The sequence below is a fragment of the Osmerus mordax genome, chromosome 7 (genome assembly GCF_038355195.1).
Source record: "Osmerus mordax isolate fOsmMor3 chromosome 7, fOsmMor3.pri, whole genome shotgun sequence".
In the NCBI taxonomy this organism is placed as follows: domain Eukaryota; kingdom Metazoa; phylum Chordata; class Actinopteri; order Osmeriformes; family Osmeridae; genus Osmerus; species Osmerus mordax.
Window position 1 is genome coordinate 5,525,558 of NC_090056.1, and position 18,187 is coordinate 5,543,744.

At 44.7% G+C, this 18,187-nt stretch overlaps 2 protein-coding genes across 8 annotated transcripts in view; one reads left to right on the top strand and one right to left on the bottom strand.

The window, feature by feature from the left end:
- LOC136945446 (cyclin-dependent kinase 17-like) overlaps positions 1–6,958 on the top strand; it is a 37,039-nt gene extending 30,081 nt beyond the window's left edge. For 3 of the 7 annotated variants that reach the window (XR_010876826.1, XR_010876829.1, XR_010876831.1), the window contains 3 exons: positions 808–929; positions 1,776–3,938; positions 3,988–6,958. Coding sequence is in view for 1 of the 7 variants with exons in the window: in XM_067239266.1 (XP_067095367.1) it covers positions 808–911 (104 nt within the window). In the remaining 6 variants the exon portion in view is untranslated. Of the gene's footprint in view, positions 1–807; positions 930–1,434; positions 1,483–1,775 lie in introns of all 7 variants that reach the window. The other 4 variants (XR_010876827.1, XR_010876830.1, XR_010876828.1 and 1 more) reach the window with 3 other exon arrangements.
- Positions 6,959–10,655: 3,697 nt separating this feature from the next.
- On the bottom strand, positions 10,656–13,932 carry atp6ap1lb (ATPase H+ transporting accessory protein 1 like b). The gene is made up of 7 exons (XM_067240935.1): positions 13,927–13,932; positions 13,773–13,791; positions 13,496–13,575; positions 12,648–12,889; positions 12,187–12,237; positions 11,536–11,779; positions 10,656–11,344 (listed from the first exon to the last, which is right to left on the bottom strand). The coding sequence occupies exons 1-7, from the start codon at positions 13,930–13,932 to the stop codon at positions 11,108–11,110; spliced, it is 879 nt and encodes a 292-aa protein (XP_067097036.1). The 3' UTR covers positions 10,656–11,107.
- Positions 13,933–18,187: the final 4,255 nt, after the last annotated feature.

Genomic DNA, 18,187 nt, shown 5'->3' on the forward strand with positions numbered 1-18,187 from the left:
GCACTCGTCCTTTTAGGTGTTTGTCCTTTTACTGAACTATGTCTGCTTCTCACACGCCCCTTGGTTACTCTGACTAACTGTAGCTGGCGTGAGAGTTTGTGTTCACATAAGCAAGTCCATGAGTTCTCAACTGGGGGAAGGCTACTGGAACTGCAATGTGTAGCCAGTACCACCCCTTCAAATTTGGAACATCTCAGTCATGGAAGTGAAGTCCGGAAAGTTCCATAACCAGATCTTGACTTTGAATACAATCAATTAACCCCAGCATTTCTACTGGCAGTGTAGTGACACCTGAAAGTGATTCATTTAAACAATCACAATAGCTGTTGCTTTTTGACTTATCTAAAAGTGTGCTTGCATCTGTTATGTTTTCTGATAAAACCTGATACGTACTGTAGGTCAATAAAATCAATTTAGTGAATATTTGTGCATTTGTGTTTGTTTATATACATTAACAAGTAACTCCATCCAATGTACACCACTGTGCCCTACTTTCTAGGCTAAATGCTGTGGATTTTACAGGCTTAACAAGTGCTTAGTGAGGAAGCATGTGTAGAGGCTTGTGTGAACCAAGCTACACATCGACATCTGCCTCTGTAGAGTCCAGTCAGTGCTTCAGTCTGTCTTACTGTCTGTTTCTCTGTACATGGCTTTCTTCCTCTGACTTTTTTCCTCACCCCAACCACCCTCCCTATCTCTCTCGTTCCCTGTCCTCTTCTGCCTCAATCCTTTCTTACTTTGTGTGCCCCCCCCCCCCCAAACCCCTGAAAACACCCCCACAACACCAAACTGCCCTCCGCCCTAAAGCAGTGGCTCTTAAGCTAGGCTCCGCCCCCTCGCAGTACTTCCAGAGAGAAGGATCCAATCCCAGGGCACAGAGTCATGCCCCGTCCTCCCCTTCTACTGGCTGAGTGGCCCCTACCATTCTGGTAAATACTCTCCTCTCTTTCAATCTGCAGTCGATATCCTCTCCTCTCTCCCCCCCCCCCCCCCTCTCTCTCCGGGACCCTGACCTTCTAGGCTGTTTGGTGCGTGCCTCGTTTCTGCCTCATTGTTTTCCCCCCTTGAAGTTCTAAACTTCCATCCTGAACTTGATCAATGTCTTTCCTCGTGCACACACCCCCTCACTCACTCAGTTCGTTTTGCTTTACTTCCACGTGTTTCGTTCTCTCCTTCTCTCGCCCTGTTTTGGATTATTCCATTTGTCTGTCATGTCCCTTCTTGAGATGTCGCTGGCCCTCCCATCCTCGTTGCCGTGTATGTTCTCACGCACTGTCCTCACTTTTGCTTTCTTCTCCCTCCTCCGAAGCCACTCTGTATTTGTAACTCCCTGGTGGGTGACAGGACAGTCAGGAGACATTTTGGGACAAGTGTATGACAGGACTCTGGCTAAGTAAACAGAGGACATTGAAATTGTTTCATGTTTATGTTCAGTTCTGTTTAGGTTCCTGCAGAGGGAGATGTAACCTCTCTAGTAGACTTGTAAGTGTGTGTGAGGAGTGATGCTGTGTGTTTTCTACATTTTGCATGGGTTTTTAACAATGACGTTGGACATGATGAGTTATGAGTTATTTCTATGTTATAAGGTGCTGGTAAGTAATTAATGCAGTTAATTTGATGAGGTAATAGATAAAACGTGCTATTGGTTTGAATTTGATTTGAATTTATTTTGGTTGGGTTTTGAGTGTGACTAATGAGCAAGAAGTGCTGTTGTGAATGTATTTCCTGTGAATTATTTAGTCATCTCTCTCTCTCTCTGTTTCTCTCTCTCTCAGCCATGGGAAGGGGTCGAAGGCAGAGTGTGCTGTTTTAGCGGGAGCGTTGGGGTGCGGTTAATTGACTCACAGAGCCGTTGCACACCCCGACCCTGCCACACACACACACCAAAGGAGACAAAACACACACACGCCCTGACATAGACAGACACACACACATAGAACACAGGAGAGAAAACACACTACAAAACAAACAAAAAAACACCCCAAACCAAGACTGAGAAGCACTCTCTCAAAACAGTGCACAATCCAGACTGAGGACGGTGAAAAAGGAGAAGAGGAACATGAAGTGATAAAGGAAGGGGAAAGAACGTCTTCCAAACTGCCACTACCTGTAAGAGGGCAGTGGTTAGCGTGTGGTTAGCGTGTGGTTAGCGTGTGTTCGGGGTGAGTGGAGTTTGAACAGGACTTTTGCGTGTCAGTCAATGTGCGTAGGTGGACGGAGGGGGCTTGGGGTGCTCCACTCGGCACTCCTCAGGAACGTGTGGATGTTTCCAAGTAGGAGGAAAGTGATTCTCTCTTTCTTTCTCATTGGATTGTTGTTGCACCTCAGAGACTGAGCTGTAGAACTCTGTTTTGTCATGTCACAACGAGCCTGAACTTCCTGACCCTTTACCACTTCCTGCTCCCAACACATACACACCCCCAGAAACACACAGCCATGGAGGAAGTGGGTTAGTATAAGGATCCATACGTTGCCAGTTGGTTCGGTCAATATTCCTGAAATTGAAATAGTTTTGAAAGAAAACCCAACTGTTGCTCCTTTTACAATGTCAACCAACCCTACGTTCATCACCATGGCAACGCATTATCCATTGCCTAGTATATAATCCATTGCATAGCATGTCTCTCCTCACACCCTTACCTCTATCTCGCTCTCTCAAATACACATAAACACTTGAATATTACAGTGTGCAGTCTTGCTATCGATGAAGTTTAAGAAACCTTTGCACCTTAAGGCCCTTTATAGCTAAGGGTGGCTGTTATGTATTTCCTCATTAGTCACTCAGGCAGAATAGGGTACACATGTACCCCAGAAGTAAACACTAACAACCCCTGAAGCTACTGGAGTTTCCTTTACTTAAGGGAACAAGTATGCACTTTGGAGAAGGGGTACACGCCTCTAAACAACAGAAACATGCACAAAAGAGCACTGTCCACAAACCACAGCAAAAAATGAACAAATGCATTACGGCATTCCAGGATCAGATTCCGTAGAGATCTCCACTACAGACGGTATAACGGTCGAAATGTTGACTCCCATGGTCAGCACACTACAGATGTAGCATGGGTCTGTCTGATAAGGAGTCAAATAACCTACATGCTCCATCCCTGACTACCCCTTCCTGTTCTGCCTTGACTTGAAGTTTGTTTTGTTGGTAACTGTAGCATTTCACATGAAAATGATATATGAAGAAGCTGAATCTGAGTATGTGTGTTTTATATGTATGCTATATCATGCAAGATTCTACTGTAAAAAAATGGCCCCTTGATCATGTTAAACACATGGAAAGACATGACAGACATGGCCATGGAGAAGAGTCTTTAGATGGAATGTGTCAGTAATGGGGGCAAAGGCCTCAAGCAGAAGGCAGTTGGCAAAATATATGGTCTGTAGATCTTAGAGACCTAGAGGTGCGGAGAAAGTTAGATATATCATCCTTGAAGTCCTTAAGGCATTCAAAGAGGGACGTTAAGTGCGATTACATTGTCTCAATGGAAGGTACATTTGTGTATTATCAGCCCAGTAATAGGAAATATTTTTCCAGAAAAAGACCTGATGGGTAGCATAATGAGAAATAAAACGGTTCCCAAGGAGTACAGAAGAAGAGAAATTCCTGTTCTCGTCAGAAAAGTACTTCTGAGTAGGATGCCAACCCCGCATTGAGCATTGAGATCCAGCAGGATTAAAGCATCACACTTCCCAGAGTCACAGCTATAGTTCACTTGACAGGATTGCAGACTCCATGCTAAGGACGAAGTCTGAAATTTGACTGAAAATTCTCGTTTTGATTCAGAGAGGGTAGAAAGCTGAGATGGGAGATGGGACAGATGATATGGAACCACTGCATGTTGACTGAGCTTTCTAATAAAGGGCTGGACCACTGGTGTAAAATGAGATGGACCAGCCCTTGACTAGATAACATAAGGGATGCTACACTGGTTGGTTTCATGTGTAAGACAAAACAACACAAAACAGAACACAAGACAGGCAGGGCAAACAACGTGCAAGCACGTAACAGATGTTGTCATATGTGTGTAAAAAGTGGTCACTTTTTTGGTGGGAATCTTGCATCACATAGGAGACATACAAGACAACTTGTGCACAAATTTGGTAACACTTCATCTGTAGATGATCAAACTTTCAAGAAACTAAATTCCAGTTGGTTATGTCAATTTCCTAATTGGTTAGGGTGTAGGTGAGGGTTAGTTGATAGTGATTTAACATTTGTCGATCGTTGATTGAACATATAGTAATGTGTAGATCATCTACAAATGGACCATTCAAATAAAGTGTTATCACAAATTCGATGAGATTCTTTGTACTCTTTGCACCAGTTTTACCTCTTTAGATACTCAACGGTACACCCCCCTCCCCCACCTCTACCTACTTAGAAATATTTCAAAATATACATTTTCTAAATATATGACAAAGTATTTCACCACACCTTTAACTTGAATTAGTTTGAGGCAATTGATCATCACATATCACATATGTGATGCATCCTGGGATCACATATCCCAGGATCCTGTTCTCCGTTTCACTTTGTTGGTGGTCCCGTGGCACCATGGGAACCATGGCCGTATTGCACATTCCTTAAGCTCAGGACTAATGGGTAGCGTCGGGTTGTGGTCTTGATGTCTCATTTAATAGTGAATTGGGCATCAGTGAATCTGGAAATAAGACTTGCATTTCATATATGGAAGCCAAATATGAAAACAAATATCTCAGTCATTATATCATCTCAGTCACCTCATTTGCTTGGCCAAGTTCACACCGACAAATGCCAACTTATCCATCTCCATTTCTGTCCACAGTAAGAATGCATGTACCTGTATGGTCCATACAGGAGGGGTATAGAAGTAGAACTGTCTGCACTTTGGGATGATGAGAATGGGAATGGTTCTGACTGACAATTCCAAATGGAAAAAGGTCAACTTCCAGCACTATTTGCCCTGTAGTAAAGGTCTTATTTGCTGCAAGCTCAATAGCTCGCTCAGTAGGTTGGTTACTCCACAAAGATTTCAAATGCGTACCTGGTTGCAACTATTTATTTATTTGAGTGAAAGCTCTTAACCTACCTGTCACTGGTAAACACTGTCTCAACAAAACAATGTAGGAATGAGGACCCAGAAAACCCCAAACAAATGTCTCACAGACCACATGGCTATCCTGTGTCAAGAAAATATATAAATGTGACTAAGAGGATAAGAAGAAGATAATTGCCTGTCGACACTGGTCCCTGTTCAGTTTCCCTTCAATGGATTTTCAAGTCTGTGCCTGAAACCCCTGGAGCCCCAGATAGTGAGAGAGTATGCGGCATGTGTGGAGATGATCCCTTGATCTCTATATATAAAGTGCACAGGTTTGATACAGTCGAGTTTGTTATTTTCCCTATCATGAAAACCATAGCAATATTTCTGTATTGATCACCAGACTTGAGGGTAGGATATGTTTGCAGAGAATGAGTAGAGTGATTGTGAATGATTACACTGTGAGAGATCAGTAGAACAGGTTTTTCTAGTGTTTAAATTGCTGTATTTTTAGGATGGAAATTCATTATTGTATCCATTACTGAAAGCCATACAGTTCATAGGACAGAGGCTTATTACTGTGTGCAAGGTGTGCGTTTGCATATCAAGCAGTTCTGGCTTTGCATAATAATTAGACCGTTACAATCTAAAACAATAGGTTGTGGCTTAATGGGACAGATAAGACATAAAAATACTAATTTTAACATCTCAAAGACCTTCACATATTTTGTCTTCACTTTAAAATTATGTAGTCATAGAGATGGTATGACTACCGTAGTCTGAACAATGTGGGAGTTTTTATGTTTGCTGCATTTCATGGGCCAAGAAGATGGTTTGTGTAAATATGTTTGGGTCATTCATTGTGAATTCAACCGACCTTGAAGCCCCCCCATTTCTATTGTTGTTTCTGTAGTTTAATTGGATGAATTAAAGGCAGGGTCGGTAATGTATTAATTAATTATATGGGCTACTTGTCTGTCTGTCCACCTACCTCCCGGCTGTAGTTAGGCAGCACGTTCATGTATTTTGGGGGAGTGGCTTTGAAGGGAGGGGATGGGATATTTTGGGTTGAATTCTTTAGAACTCAAGACAAAATTGCTAGGTTTGCAACACTTACCTACCCTGCCTTTAAGTATATTTGAAGCATATTATTTTGTCTGAATTTTGTGAGTTGTGCTAATGAATTGCATAGAACCCACCCATTTAATTGATGTAATTGATGTTCAATTAGATTAAAACCACAAATAGCATTTGAATCTAAAAACATGATAGAGAAAATAAAGTATAAAGTAATGAACTGGTGTTCTTCAAAACACTTTGTTCCTGGTGTGAAATATTACAAATGTCAGTGTATTCACTAAATTCATATTCTGAAGTATTAGGCCAGGCATCAGCCTATATTACATTCTGTCACACTGTTATAGAACAATTTAATTGCTAGTGACTTCTGAAACTTGACTTGCTAGTGCATGAAGCCATTCATTTTTAATGAGTACAGAACCACATCACCTACAATTCTGGCTCAGATATTTCCTTTTTTCAAAGACAATGTAGTCATAACTCAGGCTAAGAATTGTGGCTTAAGTAGATTACACCATGCTGATTGAACCAGTGATAAGACTAGTGTTAAATGTTGAAAACCTGTATGCAATGCTAGTTTCTGATTTCTGATAGTTTCCATGATCAGTGAAACAAAAGAACACAGTTGCCAGACATGTTTGCCAGACATGTACAACACACATGTCTTACAATGCTTCAAAAACTCTTTCAAGTGAAGGGGGTGGAGTTTAACAATCTTGCCATTTTGATTGGTTGGTTTTATTGGACACTGCTTTCACCTGTTGAGTTAAGTGATGTGATTACCTGCCACTATGTCTGTTCTCTCCTCAGTTGTACATTAGCCTACTGCCATTGGGAATAAAGTCAGAACCTCTACCTTCCAGAGTTTGGTCTCCCTCATTTCTAAGCTTGATGCTGCTTGTATGTGAAAAAGCAGGATGGACCTCCACTGGATAAACTGATATGGAATCAATAATAAAATGTCAACCATCCAGTCGGTGATGCATAACATCAGAACACAGTCCCAGTGGTTAGCCTCGTTGGTCTTATAATGAATCTCAACTGGGCATTCATAGGCCAGCACGTAACCTCATACAGGAAGCAGTGGGTCTGAACGTTTGATAGAGAGACGGTGTGACGGTTTGAAAAAGCGGTGAAAAGCAGTTAAGCAGCGTGGCTTGCACGGGTTCCTGAAATAACTGAACAGATTGAGATTGTCATACTGCCCCGCATCACACAAGGAAACACGTCCACGCCGACCTTTTCAAATCTCAGCCTCAATCCAGTGCACACAGAAAACATCTCGTCAGACAGACCACCTTTATGACCAGCCTGGGCGCACTTTCCCGGTGCGGCTGCCGCAGGCAGGAGAGCACGAGTCCGGCCCGAGAAGAACAGTAACATCCGTGAGGACGGTTAGCAGGAATAGCCGTGGCAGTCGTCCAAGGACAGAAACGTCTCAGCCTCGAGTGAGGAGAAGGTGGGTGTATCACACATGTATCCGACGTGACATGCTCAGCCTGTCAGGAAGCACCTCTGCCTTGTCTCCATGGCGAGAGGCTACACGCCTAAACGACTTCCTCCTCAAGGCTCCTCGACCCCACGCCCACCTCTCTCTCTGTAGGAGAGCTCAACCTCTTCCACTTCAACCCTGCCGCCCATCAATCGCAACACCCTCACGCCATGCAGGCCATCTTTCCAAGCGAATCCTCGAATTCAAATTGCGTTGTTCACCCATCACCGTGTCTTTCCATCTACTCTATCTCTTCCCTCCCTCACTGCATCTCTCCTCGCAGTCCCCGCAAGAGTTTTTCAAGAGTTGATCCTTTTGGTTTGTATCTCTGGTGCTGACGTTAACACGTACAAAGTGTGACTGTAGCGGGATACTAGTTAAATTCACATGACGGGAATCATATGATCTATCCTGTTTTCATGGGTCCCCTTCATTAATACATATCCAGGAGTCCACAACATTTTGCTCCAGTGATTCCTGTGATTATCAAGTGGTTAGTATAAATGCGGTAGTGGAGGGTCTTTCTGCAGCAGATGTTTCGATTTCTCAACATTCTGGACAGCTATATATATCAAATTGTGATCCATATTATGTGAGCCATAAAATAACCTCTCGTATATGGCCATGGGCCAGTGGGCGTAGTGCCCCACGGCCGTGGACTGCAGCCTGGCACAGCGGCTCCTGCCATTTTATGAAGGCAAGATGGTACTAAACTTCATTACACCGATCAGTTTCCACATAGTAGAAGACACAGGTGCACAACCATTGGAAGATGATATCTTAAAAGTTGTCGGGAAATTTGTCACAAGTAGCATGACAATGACTTGTCATGCTACTTGTGTGTAAAAGGTCATCCTCTTGACACGGTCAGCAGGTCAATACTGATGATGAGATGCGAGCAGTGCAACGCCGACCACAAAAACACCAAAGTGACCGCTTTGGCCACAGGGAAGGTTTTGGCAGTGGACAACATAATTCAGTCTTTGGTGGCCATTGATGCATGTGTTTAATCAGTGCAAGAAACCTGCGGCAAATATCATGTAAAATGGGAAGGCTACCATCACAGCTAGGGGCTGTTTTGGATGCGGGGGAAAGACCATGTGTTCAGCAAGATAACACGGTGCCTGCGGCGTCTGACGAGGATGCAGCAACGCTGGTAGGGATTCTGGACCTCGAGCAAACTACGAGTTCTCCTCCTGAAGACCATTTATGGCCAATTAAGAGTAAAGAAAATACAAAACATGTTTATTTTGATTATCATTTATTGTTCAAACTACATCAGTTGGTAATTGAAAAACCACTGCCACTCATTTCATAATTTGTAGGATACATTTATGACCAAACAACACATTTCACACTGCTACAGATTGACAGAACTGCCATATCGAATGTAAGATATCTATTCACTGCCATGCTGAGTGTTATTAATCTGTATTAGTGAGTTTACTGATGTTGTTACTGCAGCTAGAGTGGTATGTTGTATATAATGGCCGCTATATGCACCTGTGGACGAACGGCATTCCATAAGTATCGTCCTTGTATGGTTACATTAGTGAAAGGATAGGGCCAGATGTCCGTTTTTTAACAAATCCCTCTGGATGTTTTTATTGTAACGCCATGCTCTAGAAGGGAACTGTCACTTTTAGGTAATTTCATTCGGTTTTGAGAAATTAATCACAACAGCAAAAGCCGTGACAAGTTAAGAAAAAGATGCAGGCATCTGGGTCTTGTTTTACAAATGCAATAAATGGAACAGAGGTTTGTCGCTCCAGTGGAGTGACAAAATCTTAGAACAGCAGGCTTTTTCATCACTGCATGAACTGTACAGTGAGATTTACGTTTCTGAAAGAAGGATGAAGTATTTCCAGATACCAACATATATTCAATGGTCTGATGAGGCTGTTGTAAATTTCCCCAAGTTTCTCAAATAAAATGACTTAAAAAGTGCCTGTACCTTTGTTTAGCATGGTGTAGTAGAATAATGAATATTTGGTAGAACAAATATATTCTGGCTCTTTAACTGTGAAAACGGTTCAAATTTGGCTTGACAATTTCTTAAAGTATCATGTCAGGCCCAATTTAAAACAAATTGACAGACAATGTAACATGGTACTACTGTAAAAAAAACTAATGCACATTTCCACCAATCCTATGTTTAGTAATTGTGCGATATCTAAAGATAGTAAATGACTATGATCATATATAGACCTTTAGTATCTACAGTGATGTATATCCTTTTGGTTATGAGGATTAGAATAGACGTCCTGTACCTAATAGTTAAAGTTTTCGATTACACTGTTTATAAAAAAAAGAAGAAATCTCCTCAGAGTGATACTTCTGTAAATGATGTGTTTTTGTTCTATACACTGCTGTAACATGTACTCCTTACCCATCACCCCAGCCTGGTACCATGCCGTATGGCTACTTGTTTAGCTTCAGTTTGGCAGTCAAAAAACCCAACAAAGTGGTTGGCAGATCCATTACCTTCGATGTCCATACACTCCAGTCAATCCAGATATCTGCATCCTTTCCTTCACCCTCTCAGAAGGGTCGTCTTGTGCAGCATGATTCCATTCATTCAGCTGAGAGTTAGTGTTGTGCTAACCAATGTTGTGCTACCATAGTCTGTAGACCCCCTGGTCTGGACAGTCCTTCAAAGGCCATTTCACAGTCCGGCCGTGGCTGCAGTACGTGTGGGGCGGGGTGGGAGAACCAAGAGGCTCTGGAAGCACAGTAGCAGATCCTATTCCCCCCCAGCCAGGTGTCGGAACCCAGTGTGTTTCCCCCCAAAAAAGCATTTTTATGCCATGACTCGTCAAAGGTTTGTGAGGAATTCCAGATGTATCTTTTGAGTAGAAACGTCCCACTTCCTCATTTCCCAATAGTCACACAGATAAGACTTGCCTCCAGAAATCAACTTATGATAGCATGTAGCATGTAAGGCTTTTTCAGCTACGCAATCTGCTCATATGGAGGATTTTGCTTTTGTGGAGGAAAGTACACTATGGTAAACCTGATTATGTAAGGTCAATATGTGACGAAGGTTAGTGGGATTAAGCCTGTGATGCAACACACTGGTTGGGGTGAACATCTGTAGACACTATAGTCCTTCAGGGCCCCTGACATTGACCTTAGACCCCAAGGGTTCCTCTGAGAGAGAGCGAGAGCGAGAGAGAGGGTGTAGATCCAGTTGCCTTTAACAGAAGCGGAATGTCACGTGCCTTGATGCATGTTGACAGAAATATGAAATAAGGATCCAAGCACAATTTCGATGGTGCAAACAAATATGACATTTACGTTTTTTTTCCCTTTTATCTCGATATGTTGATCTTCTACGGAGGCAAACTGTAATTCCCATTGAACATGAAGCACGATAAGGCGTTCTGAAGCTGTAGGATGCATCTCTCCACTCTCACCCATGTGCGCTCTCTCTCTCCCCTCGTCCTCTTCTCCTGACCTCCTATCCCTCCTCGCCTCTCCCTCTCTCACGTCCTCCCACCTTAGCTCAGAGGCTGTTCTTGTCCGGCAACTCGGCCTCCGGGCTCCGGGGGAAGTAGACCGTGGCTTTGTGTTCCTCATATCGGTCGATGTGTTTGAGGTGCACCACCATGTGCAGGGCGTAGGCCAGGACCAGCAGCAGGATCAGGGAGGTGACCAGGCCCATGAGGATGGCTGGCGTCAGGAAAGTGGCGCAGTCGGTGGCCGAGGCGAACTTGTCTGACTGCACGTTGAAGGCCTGGATCTGCGGCGGAGGAGAGAGGTTCAGAGGAGGTGACAGGGGTAAGTCGCGGGGGGGGGGGGGGGGTGGACATACAGATAGACAAACGTAGAAGAAGACCTCCTACCCTACCACCACCCAACCACACAAACAAACACACCCAGACAGTACTGTCAGACGAGCAACCACACAACCCACAGCCCATCCTCCCCTACCTGGAAGTCGGTGAATGTGATGTGCCAGTTTGCGGAGGTGTCGCCGTGCGAGCTGGGCATCAGCAGGGTGTCGTACTTGTGGAGGCTGCTCACGTGCTGGCAGTGGTAGGACGAGGTGGCGGGGGCGTACACCTCGCTGGCGTTGAACGTGGCCTCCTGGGTCCAGTTGTAATGGATGTGGACGCTGTCGAGGGTGAACCAGTTCTGACCCGCCGACTCGTAGAAGCTGTTGGACATCTGAAGCCTGCGTCGGAGGACAGGCTTGTTCATGATTCATGTCTACTGGACGTCACCATGCAGGGAATATTTCCAAACTGGTGATCATGTTCATAGGATCATCACTTTGTACTATAGCATGAACTTCTTTCATGAGGACTTAATCACTATATTTGAGTATGTATACAACATACTACATTATATTGTGCATATTGTATATTGTGTAGTATTGTGGATTGTACTTTTCCATTGTGTGTTTGATGCTATGTTATGAGAAACTGACGTTCCTCAAAGATTGTCTACACATACAGTATTTCATCTGGTTAAGTTCAAACGATCAAAAGTTCAAAGAAGCAGATGTAAAAAAGTGAGATGTGACCAAGATATTGACTGGGTCAACCAGGGAGAGAATAAGGAGGGAGGAAAAACAAGTACCGGATGACGAGCCCTCGTAGGTCCTCCACATCTCCAAACCTCAGGGAGAGCCTGTGTGCCAAAACAAACAACCATCAGAGAGATTGCCTGCCGAGAAACAAACGCATCTCATATTCTGTTATGAGAAGAATTCACCACACTGCTGTTGAAGCAGCCAGTTACAATCACAAAATAGGGTCCCAGTTCAGTTCCTGTTGCACCTAATTTGCCCCGTCCCACAGGCTGCAATGACACCAAAGGATCCGTCCAACTAACCCTCCACAATTACTGTCATCTATGATTTTGGTTCAGTTCTGCAACAACAGAGGAGTCTACTATTCTGGTTTCATCATCAAGCCTGGTTCTATTGAAAAGTAACTCACATACATTTCTATAGGGTGAATTTGATTTGAACGTTCTTCTAGTTCTTAGTGCTTGGTCAACCAAAACAAGGGCACGTAGAGAGGAGAACTGTGCCTTACGTTGCCTTTTCCTTGGTGCAGATGGAGCCCTTGGTGTCTACAGGGGCGCCGGGCCCGAAGGTCTTCTCCGTCAGGTCCACGAAGGTGTGGTTCTTGTAGCGAATGGCCAGCCGCTTGGCCTTAAACAGGATGCAGGTGTTGCCGTTGTAGACCACGCTCAGGGGGGAGTAGGGCCCAGAGCTGAGGGACTGGAGGAGCTTCCGCTTGCTCAGGTCCTGGCCCTGGTGATGCCATCCGTAAGGCTGGAAGGACATGCGGGCGGTGGAGGTTAGGGAGGGATCGACCCGAGATGTGGAAGGAGGGCGAGAGGTGGAGGGATAAAGTGGAAGAGAGAGGGGCCAGGGAGGGGCGGACAGAGTTGTGTGGAGAGGGGGAGATCGAGAGAAATAGACATGGGTTACCCAAAGAAAAAAAGCCTCTTTGCAACTTTCTGTAGGGAGCACAGTCAGAACTCCTAAGCGATAGGTAGAGAGTATTGCTTTACAAATACATTGTCCTCTAGATGGAGATGTTGTACTATCTCAGAGGCCATGACTGGGATGTCCCTCAAAGGGCTGATGAAGCTGGCTGGTCACAGCCTCGCATTCTTAGATGACCGCCTCATAGGCTTTGTGCCTGTGATGCAGGAAACACTTCCAGTGTCGCAAACAGGAAAGGAAACACTATAGTGTTGGCAGAGATATGACATTAGAACGTGGGACATTTTCGTTGAACAAGGGACCTTGTAGCACGCTGTGCTGTGCGTTGTCGAGTGAGAAAGGAGGGAGAGAGAATGGTGGGAAGGAGGAAGAGACAGAAAGGAGGGTGTAAGGGAGGGAGGGAGAGAGAGAGTACAGAGCGCTTTCTACCTGTAGTATTCTCCTCAGTGGGTTTTCCTCTTCAGGGGACAAAACAATTTCTTCACTTTCCAAACCCAGTCCATCTGGATCTGAAACACATATCCTGGTTTTAAACAAAATATCCTATACAAGAACAGTGCTAAGATGTTACAGTGTAGCAATTAAAGACATTCATATGGATGTGGACATGCAGGGGCTGCTACCCCGGCCGTTGTACAGTATTAGCATTAACATGACAGTTTTGATTAAATCAGGTCTCTTGTCACTTCAAAGTGTTGTGACTTACTTGTTCTGATTCTCACTGACTGATGAGGGACATTTGAGCTGTAGAAACAAGAGCAGACATGTCGAAGGGCTAGGTTAGATTAGACTTTATTTGTCATTGTGCAGTAAAACCATACAACGAAATGTACTTGTGCAGCCTCTAAAACAATACTCACTGTCATATACACACTCACACAATAAATAAAATAAGAAAAATATAAAGAACATTATCAAGGCATCCAATATTGAGTCCCATTGCATAGAATCCCTACCTAGAAAGTGCAATTGTGTTGGCTGGGGGGTGGGGGGGGGCATGATTGTTCATTCTTATTCAAGCCATTTTGGATTGTAGCATTCCCACCATGCTTCCCACTGCACTCATCCATTCATCCAGACTGTGTTTGTGTCCACCCCAACTGAGACGCTGCTGTTTGCCCCATATCAGCTTGTTAGCAATGCAAATGCATGGGAGTTTGCTAGAATTGCTCTGAAGCACTAAATATGCGCTGTCCTCCCAAACAACATCTCCCTCACTGCTGCTATTGATATCAGTATGTACACATGCACGTGCCTCCACAGCTGATGTTTTGATTCAGATGCTGTGGACTAACTACAGTCCTACCAGGAGGTCTGATCGACATTCACAAAGGACAGATATCCATTGTCATTCCTTATGTTAACTAGTTGGTCAGTCTGTCCCTGGCCCTGGCCCTGGCCCTGGCCCTGGCCCTGGCCCTGGCCCTGGCCCTGGCCCTGGCCCTGGCCCTGGCCCTGGCCCTGGCCCTATCCCTGGCCCTGGCCCTGGCCCTGGCCCTGGCCCTATCCCTGGCCATGGCCCTGGCCTTGGCCCTGTCCCTGGCCCTGGCCCTGGCCTTGGCCCTGGCCTTGGCCCTGGCCTTGGCCCTGGGAAGGCTGGTGTGGGCCTTCCCAGGCATGGCTTCCGGACCCCTGGTGTCTAATTCTAGACAGATCCCTTTAACTGTGTAATCAGACATAATGCCGTGGCAATGGACTTACCATGAGACTACGCACACACACACATTCACTTACACGTACACACACAGGTTAAGTATGCGTATGACGTGGACTGAAACCTGACTTCCGTGGCCTGAGTTTGAATCCGTTATTGGCCATGTCATGGTCGGCTTCCGTAGCAGTGTTTTGTTTCTGGTGGTTTAAATAGGCGCCAATGCTGCACCGCAATAGGCTTCAGAAATACTCTAACCTGACAAGTGTAATTGGACTCAACTGGAACACTGGTTGTGTGGGCGTGGGAACAAGTGCTAATCCCACATAACCTTGGGACAACTGACCAGCAAACAACTAGTATTACTAGTGATGTTCCATGGACATTTTGCAGAAACAATGGCACATGTTTTGGGATATTTCTTAGAAGCTAGTCATTTGGGGAAACTTGCAGGTCTTACAGTTATTCAGGAACTTCACAGAAACACATATAACTACTGTGTGTCTCACAGGAAGCCTCAGTACAGTAACCCTAACCCTTTTCCACTTAGACTCTCCATCTCTGTCAGTCTGCTATCAACTGCCACCGTATTTGACTGTATTTTACAACCGTTCTATTGTCAGAGAGGCAGTTGGTGGTAAACAAGGGTTGTTGCTACGAGGGAGCAAGCAGGGTGTTGCCAGGGTTTCCTAAGCCAGCCTGTCTGGAGCGGTTATCTCTGGTAGACACCTGGGTCATTCTCAGTAAACCAGTGCCAGGCCACCTGTTTAAAGATTAGGATTAGGAAGTTACACTTGAAGAAAGAGAAGCTAAAGTAAGGACAGGGATTAGACATCACTGTAAGGTCATGAATTAAAGGATAGTTGAAGTTGAGATAGGGGCTGTCATTACTGGAATTGGTTAATTACTTGTTAAACAATTGGCCTGGGCATGTCCTTTTTGGTTTATGTGACCTTTGTCTTCTGTCCCTTTAATCCAGTTTTATTCCGTCAGAAATCAGGAAGCAACAGTCCAAGCAAGGTCAAATTCCCATTGGGCGACCCAATGTGGCCCCGTTGCCACGAACCCCAAACTTTAAGCACAATGACAAACCAAAGTGTCACTCTTTCCAATGGGCTTGGGATGTTCCCCTGACACGTGCTAGATGTCTTTTTCACAAACTTGTGAAATAAAGATAAAATACAAATAAAGTCAATTGTATAAATATAGAACAGTATTGCAATGTACATTTTACACAGTACTGTAAAGTAAAGTAAAAATGCATTTTAAAAAGAGTATTTGTATATCAGACTCTATGTCTAAGAGAAAAAATAATTGTGTACTGATAAAACTTTCAATTCATGAGTTTCTTCTAGCTAGATTGTTACAATACATGAACCTTCATTTGTAGACCAAAAAGGTCCCTTCAAAGTTCCACATGCGAAACTTTGCTGTAATAGACTTCCAGTGTAGTTTCCTTATGCTCCGGAGGGCCACTAAAATGGTGCTCCCAAAAAACAGCCTTTCTGACACTACCTTAACCAGCTTTGGAGGGTATAAACTCACACAAGGAGCATGAATAAAATCTGATGGTGCTTTCATCTCTACATACATTACCTACACTGGACTAAAACTTAAGGAGGCCGCGCCGACCCCTTTTTGACCCAGTCATGCTGACTCTCTCTAGTCTGTGATAACTGTGTCATGTAGGGAAACTAGTTCATTCTTGCCCACTCAGTGGCTTTGATTCTGACTTAGGACCAGGTCACTGGAATGACACTGGCAAATAAGCTGCTGTGTCCTCACTTTAAATCAAATTACAAGTACTCGGTAAGTCCTCCCAAACCAGAAGACAGCCAGACACTGTGATGACCGGGAGATAATCTGGTATGACTAAGTGATACCACGGATGATGTGATGTGAACTTTGAGTGAGACTGCTAACAAGAGTGTGTGTGTACAGCATGCACGGGTGTGTGTGTGTGTGTTCGTTCTCGGAGTACTGCCGGCAGCTGGCAGTACTGGGTGAGAAGGCAGCTTGGCACGTATGACTTATCACCTGCACCTGTTCCTCCGCCCAGACACCAAACATGAAATAAACCGATGTATAATGACACAGACCTTCAATAAAACTCGACATCTGAACGGCATGTTTGATTTACAAGCCTTATTCATATTTATGAATGCAAGTCCCTAAACATCCGACCACTACAACAGTGATTGACACCAAATACAATATGTTAAATGAGCCCAGCGTCGTTAACTAAGTGAGCCTGTGGCCTGTTTTAAAGAATGTGAAATGCATTGACAGTTTAAGACTCATAAATACTGTGGAAGGTTGGGGAAGGAAGAGGGTAGGACCACGTTGGTTGGGCCATCCGTGCATCCAAAGCAAATCATCAAAAAAGATGTGTTTGTACATAATCTTAAAGCATTGTAAATTCTCACAATGAATCCTCAACCACTAGGCTCCTCCAAAACTTTGTCGCAACATCCGGAATAAACAGAAACCACAACGGACACTAACACAACACATCTACATGCCCAAACCGAGACCTCAGCTGGCTGTGATAAGCTAGAGAAAAATACCTTGTGTTTCTTTGTGTGTGTGTGTGTGTGTGTGTGTGCGCATGTGAGTGTGTGCGCATGTGTGTGTGTGTGCATGCTAACTAAGCCCAGCCGTTTGTTCCTGTGCCAGTTTAGCGAGGTCAGCAACCCGGGGCTGCTGCAACCCTGTCATTGGCTCAGCCTGTCACACGGTGCCTCTGTGCTGAACAGCCCTTTATATCATCACAGCCATGCCCGAGCCACTCCCTGGCTCACCTCTCTCTCTCTCTCTCTCTCGCTCACACACACACTCACGCACAGAGGCGCACACACAGAGATGTACAGGAGACACACACAAACAGGCAAACAAAACAAAGAAACTCGCACACCAACTTGACCGGAAAAACACACACACACACACCCACACGCTCGCACCACAGTGGCACAGGACACAAACACAACAATGTACACGCGATCTCCGAAACAGAGCCGTGTTCACACACACTCTCATCCCTACGTGCATGCAGTATATGGCACACACACACACAGCGCAGTGCTCTGCTGTGCACCACCAAGCAAGGTGTGATGCACACCAAACTGTAAACAAGCCTTCTCTGCCTCATTCTGCTTGATCTTACACAGGGACACACCCTCTCCAGATTCTCTCCCTCAAATCAGAGGTAGACACAGGAAACCGAAATCCTTATCTATGCCAAGATGTCTTATTCTTTGTGTGTGTGTGTGTGTGTCCAATAATAGTCGATAATATCTCTGATTAAGTCCTAAGTGTTTACCGAGAGGTAAACATGGGTTTTAATGGCCGAGGCGTGGCTCCAGGTCAACCTTGAGGTGTTTTAATGGCCGAGGCGTGGCTCCAGGTCAACCTTGAGGTGTTTTAATGGCCGAGGCGTGGCTCCAGGTCAACCTTGAGGTGTTTTAATGGCC

Coding starts and splice junctions, on each gene's coding strand:
- atp6ap1lb (XM_067240935.1), bottom strand. Junction 11,780..12,186: donor CTACGAGGGCTCGTCATCCG/GTACTTGTTTTT, acceptor CCTCCGACGCAG/GCTTCAGATGTCCAACAGCT. Junction 11,345..11,535: donor TCACATTCACCGACTTCCAG/GTAGGGGAGGAT, acceptor CCTCCGCCGCAG/ATCCAGGCCTTCAACGTGCA.